The 6,000-nt window shown below is 31.7% G+C and overlaps 1 protein-coding gene across 1 annotated transcript; it reads right to left on the bottom strand.

Moving 5' to 3' along the window:
• Window positions 1–2,774: 2,774 nt before the first annotated feature.
• LOC132614128 (protein GAST1) lies at window positions 2,775–4,520 on the bottom strand. Its single transcript, XM_060328496.1, has 4 exons — window positions 4,340–4,520; window positions 3,833–3,892; window positions 3,675–3,708; window positions 2,775–3,129 (listed from the first exon to the last, which is right to left on the bottom strand). The coding sequence occupies exons 1-4, from the start codon at window positions 4,406–4,408 to the stop codon at window positions 2,948–2,950; spliced, it is 345 nt and encodes a 114-aa protein (XP_060184479.1). The 5' UTR covers window positions 4,409–4,520; the 3' UTR covers window positions 2,775–2,947.
• Between the last annotated feature and the right edge of the window lie 1,480 nt (window positions 4,521–6,000).

The raw sequence follows: 6,000 nt of genomic DNA, 5'->3' as shown, positions 1-6,000 counted from the left end.
CATACATCGATATACATAATGTACTTGTCTTTTGTATAGAAGTGTATAACATTGTATAAAAGTCTTTTCGGGCTATTTTTTGCAATGTAAGTTTTGGGCTATACTTTTGCAATGTAAGTCAGCGAATTGTACATTTCTGAAATTTCCCCTATAAAAATAGATAACTTAATTAAAGAAATATAATTTATTTTGCACTTTTTAATGTATAATAATTAAGATTTCAAATAAGTATATTTCCAATATCTAAAAGCAAAATTTTCATTTCACTCCTTTAATATCTTAACATTCATTTTGATGAAATTATTTACTTCAAATCAAATGCGGCGTCAGAATTTGAAGTTTATGACTTCTGATCCTATTTTTTTTAACCTAAACCAATAATATATGCATACTCAATGAATTTTTAAGATTAATACAAAATTTGAACCAAAGCGCTATTGAATTAGACCAAAATTCGTAGCTGACACACCATTTCCGTCCTACTTCAGACTCATTTTGTGTTTATTTTGAACTCACTTAAAAATTTTAATTATGTAATTTATTTTCACCCATATTAGACAAAATCATGTTTTCATCTTGTAGAATCATCTAAGGCAACAATTTTTTACAATACCTCCAAATTTATACAACCATATTTATAATCTTAGTTTCGAGTTTTTACACAAATAAACCTAATGATCTTACACGAATATTAATAATAATTCAAATACGTTAATAAAGTAAAAGTTCTTAAAACTATACCTAAAAATAATTTTAGGTCAAATCTTATACACACATATTAGCTCACTAAAGAAGCAAAATATTGGAGAGGTTTAATAAAGGATACAGTAAGACCTAATAAATGCTCCGGTTATAAAAGAAAATTTGGCTCCAAAGTTATCTAAATTTTACCCGAATGTATAAGGACATATAATATACTCCATCTATCCCAAAATATTTTTCACATTTCAATTTTTTGAAAGGAAATTTGATTAATCTTCGGAGCTAATTAGATTAGATTAATCTAATATTTTAAAATTTAGATACTCAATAATTATATAAAAATATTTTGGGATGAAGAAGTAAAAAATAATTTAGGTGCCGTTTGGCCATAAAAATTATTCACTTTTTTCCGATTTTTTTTTTACTTTTTTCCGGAATCAACGTTTGGCCATGAAAATTCCGAATACAACTTCAAGTTGTATTCCGGAATACCAAAAACTTAAAAAACTTGTTTTTCAAAAAAATTTCACTTTTTTCACTTTTTTACAACTACATTTTACCAAAAACTACAATTTCAAAAGCTATGGCCAAATACAACTCTAACTCCAAAATTCTAAAAAAAAAATGAATTTTTTTTTGATATCTATGAACAAACGGGGCCTTAATAAGGAGAAAAAAGACTAATTTCAAGTGCCACGTATGCAAAAGTGAGAATTTGAAAAAGGGTAAGCAACACGTATGCAATTTTACTACCCTGTGGGTCCCTATGGTGTGAGGATGACAAAAGTTTGTCTAATATGGGTGAAAATAAATTACATAATTATTTTGAGTAGAACGGAGAGAAGGGGATGGCAAGGGTGGGGCGGATGCTCCGTTTCGGATGAAATAAAGAATAGAGAAAAAGAGGAAGATAGGGTGGGCTTTTATTTTATTTTAGATCTGGTATGTTTTTTAATTAAATTGTTATTTTTTATAGATAAGAAAAAATATTCTTATATTCTATAATATATTGTCTTAAATAGTATTATTAGGTCATTTTCCCTGTATATAATAGTAATATAGATTCATTGGATAGGCATCAACCAAGTCGAGTTTGAATACTATGTGATATTGGGCCTCAATATGTTGAACTCAAAATTGGGTATGGCCAAACGAGCAGCCCGTACTATCATAAAACAGGGCCACGATACTAAAAGAAGGGAAAATTACAGGGTAATTTGGGGTGGTCTTTAAATTTTATCCCTCATATTTGAAATCTTTAAATTTTGCCCTTCGGCTAAAACCCATGGGTTCCAGGTTCGAACCCCCGCTTAGTAAAAAATTTAAAAAAAATTCGCAAGGCAGAGTTTAAATTTCGCTATGCCCCCACCGGCATACACTTGTTAAGGAATTACCAAAGCTATGCCGGACCGGCATACTTATGCCTTATGGGCAGACTTGGCATAAGTATGCCGGGTCCGGCATAACTTTGGTAATTCCTTCACAAGTTTATGCCAGGTCCGGCATACTTATGGGCAAACTTTTAGTTAAGCCTTAACTAAAAGTATTTTCCTAGTTATGCCTTATGGGGCAGACTTTTAGTTAAGGCATAACTAAAAGTATGCCTCATAAGGCATAACTTTTTCTTAAGACATAGACTTTGTCTTATAAGGAAAATTTTTAGTTATGCTTTAAGGAAAAGTTCCGCCTTATGGGACATACTTGTAGTTATGCCTTAACTAAAAGTCTGCCCCATAAGACATAACTAGGAAAAGACTTTTAGTTAAGGCTTAACTAAAAGTTTGCCCATAAGTATGTCGGACCTGACATAAACTTGTTAAGGAATTACCAAAGTTATGCCGGACCCGGCATACTTATGCCAAGTCTGCCCATAAGGCATGAGTATGCCGGGTCTGGCATAACTTTGGTAATTCCTTAACAAGTGTATGTCGGGTCCGGTATACACGCGACCCAAACCTTACCTTGCAATTTTTTTTTTAATTTATGCTTGAGCGGGGGTTCGAACCCAGAACATCATGATTTGCTTCATACTCTACGTACCTACAGTTAGAGGCTTAGAATTTGCTATACACTGATAAAGTGAAAGAATTTTACATTATTTAGTCACTTAAAATATAATTACAGGAGATTATCAATAACAAGTGGAACTAGTAATTTGAAAATAAGATAAACAACGTAACGTCTTACAACAGATTAAATTACAGTGATACTATGAAAGTTCTTTATATTGTCGGTGCCGATGAATTTAGGGGCATTTTGGTCCTCCTCTCTTAGTCTTCCAATTATTGTAACAAGGGCAGAATTGCTTGTTCCCATAAGTCCCGGGAGGAACACAAAGACACTTTGCACAACATTTTTGACAGAAGAACATGCATGGCTTCCTGTATTGTGTCTTTGAGCATCTATATGTGCACTTTGGCAAACATTCTGCATATGTACCAAAATTGAAAAATAAAAAATTTGGTAAGGTCATGTAGTATAACATGACACTCTGATTATAAGAAGAAATCAAAATTTCACTCCAAATTTTTTTTAGTGATGTTCAAGATTTAATATATATAACATTTGACCTATTTGGTATATATACAATATAATATTCTGAGGGGTGTTCAACAGACTACCCTTCGATGACTGTAGTTTTGCCAATACTCCCTCCGTCTCAATTTATGGGACTCTTTCCTTTTTAGTCGGTCTAAAAAAGATTGATACTTTTCAATATTAATTTAGTACTCCCCATCTCAATTTATATGATAATTTTCACTTTCGAAAGTCAATTTGACTAAAATTTGAAACTAAAGTGGATTAGATTAACTCAATATTTTAAGATTAAAATTTATATATACGAAAACTACATGGAAAGTACTATAAGTTGCAACTTTTCTCATATTAATTTGGTGAAAAAATACATCTTAAAATATTGATCAAAGTTCATGTAGTTTGAATCTCAGAAAGAAAACAATTCACTTTAATACCTTGAGGGTGGAGACCACCAGGAGTAGTACCATTCTGCAGGAAAAAAACAATTTTATAAGTAAGAATTAGCTACTCCATTGCAAAAAAAAGGAGAGAGAGAGACGCGGGGGGGGGGGGGGGGGGGGGGGGGAGAAGAAAGTGAAAATTCAAGACTTACCATTGGTGAAGTTTTAGGAGGTTGAGGCTGAGGTGCTGGAGTCTCTGTTACAATTTTTGCCTGATAACCATACATAACCAATGCCAAATATCAACCCAAAAAAAAAAATGAAAGTAAATTTGCTAAAAAAAGATTAAATGGTAAAAAAATTGAGATGAGGGAAGTAATGTTGTCGTCAGAGATGAATTTAGAGTAGGTTCTATCGGTTCAATTCACTTATTAGATATGCATAGGTAAAAGAAATATATAATTCATTAACTCTAAATTCTGAATTGGCTTCTAGTTATAAGGCGGGTAGTTTACGGGGTACTTTTAAAATGATACTAGTAAAACTTCATATGAGCTAAGTAATGTTGTCGGGCGGTGACGAAAATCTAGAGCAGATTTTGTCGGTTCAACTGATTCATTATTTCGACATGAATCTAAAGCAGATTTTATAGGTTAAACTGAATTCATTATTTCGACACGAATTATATATGCATTAGAGTGGGGGAGTTGATAACTTACATGAGTTCCGACAAGAAGAATCATTATTAGAAGAGGGAGAATAAGCACTAGGCTAAACTTCTTCTCCATTTTGTTCTTTCTTGATAAGAATGCTATATAAATTGAGGAAGTGATGACCAAAAGAGAAACAAAAAGAAACTAATGTTTGATGGTTTATGTTGTTTGGAATGTTAGATGAGGTATTTATAGGCAGTTGGAAACTCAAAAAGTGTTTTGAATTCTGTGGGTATTTTACAATGTTAACATTATTCTTTGATAGCAACATGATTATCATACCCCGAATGTGATGAAATGATAAAGGTTTTTCCACCCTCAATTAGAGATCGGGACATGTGTTGTCAGAGTATGACTTACGGGTTTGGTCGAATCAGAGACAAAGTCAGGATTTGAAGTGTACGGGTTCGAAATTCTAGTTCTTATAAGTTACTAAATTTTAAATTAATAATTTGTATATACTGAATGAATTTTTTAAAATAAATATAAGGTTTGAATTACAGCTACTTGGTTCGGTTGAACCCCTAACCAAAAACCTAGTGCTATTCCTGGGCGAAACTCATTAGTTTTGGTCTAAACTTTGTATTTGTCTTAAAAAAAATTGTACAAATTATTAATTTAGAACCAATAACTTAAAAGAACTAAAATCTTGAATCCATAAGCTTCAAATTCTAGCCCTGCCACTAAATTCATAGGTCTCGAATTTGAATCTTCTTTGGCAGGGAGCGTTAAAACTCCCCCGATGAGCTTTATATAGAGCGAATCCATATGAATTGGGTGAACGAATTTTGTATACCGGACGATAAACAAAATATATTACAAAAATAGTTTTGTCAGGTTATTATTATATTGGAAAAGTAAATCCAAATTAATCGAACCAATAAATGTCGTCTTTCAACAAAAAAATTGTGAGTTTATTATTATAGTATTAAATAAACTTCAGTGACTCACGTAAGATTAACCCTACTAAATGGAGGTGGTATGTTAAGTAAATAAATCATTTATAAGGCGCACAATTACTTTACAATGAATTTTATTGATTAATAACCTAGCAAAATGATAACTAACTAACTATGACATGTAAAACTACGTACCGATCGTGTACAAAATATTTACGCTATCAATGTATATATTTTAACTTAGAATCCATTAAAATTAATGAACAAGAAAACAAACAAAACAAAGCAAAAAAGTTGGTGGTCAATTTACATAGGGAAGACAGCCAAGAATCCTTGTGAAAATCCAGAATGAAAATGAAAGTAGAAGACACTTCACATGTGTTCACTAGCTCTCACATGTTCCCAATAAGATTTAGAGGTCTGCAATGTTCTTGAAGGCCTAACAGATAAAACCTACATAAACTATATAACATTCAAAAGAAAACAAACTCTTTATCTTCAAAATAACTATTTATATGAAGAAAAAAAAATTGTCTTTATAGACAGGTGGTAGGAAGATTGAAAATGTGTAGAAGGAGCTTTTCTTCAATCTAATAATCTATTCAAACTTCTTGTGAACCATTGTTTTTTTTTCTTATACTAATAAAATTCTGATGCGCACACCTCAACTATTTCGTTTGATATTTGATATGGGTTTCATCGGATACTAGTTATTAAGCTAATTTATGAATACCTTCACTATTTTACGTGATACCTGCTAACAAATTC

Source organism: Lycium barbarum, chromosome 10 (assembly GCF_019175385.1).
Source record: "Lycium barbarum isolate Lr01 chromosome 10, ASM1917538v2, whole genome shotgun sequence".
Lineage (NCBI taxonomy): Eukaryota > Viridiplantae > Streptophyta > Magnoliopsida > Solanales > Solanaceae > Lycium > Lycium barbarum.
The sequence above is the reverse complement of the archived record's forward strand: the minus strand, read 5'-3'. Positions and strand labels throughout refer to the sequence as shown.

Excerpts from the sequence above, each read along its gene's own strand:
- LOC132614128 (XM_060328496.1), bottom strand. The coding sequence starts at position 4,408 with ATGGAGAAGAAGTTTAGCCTAGTGCTTATTCTCCCTCTTCTAATAATG. Across the intron at positions 3,893-4,339 it reads TTCTTCTTGTCGGAACTCAT|GCAAAAATTGTAACAGAGAC; the intron begins GTAAGTTATCAA and ends TATGGTTATCAG. Across the intron at positions 3,709-3,832 it reads CTCCTAAAACTTCACCAATG|AATGGTACTACTCCTGGTGG; the intron begins GTAAGTCTTGAA and ends TTTTTCCTGCAG.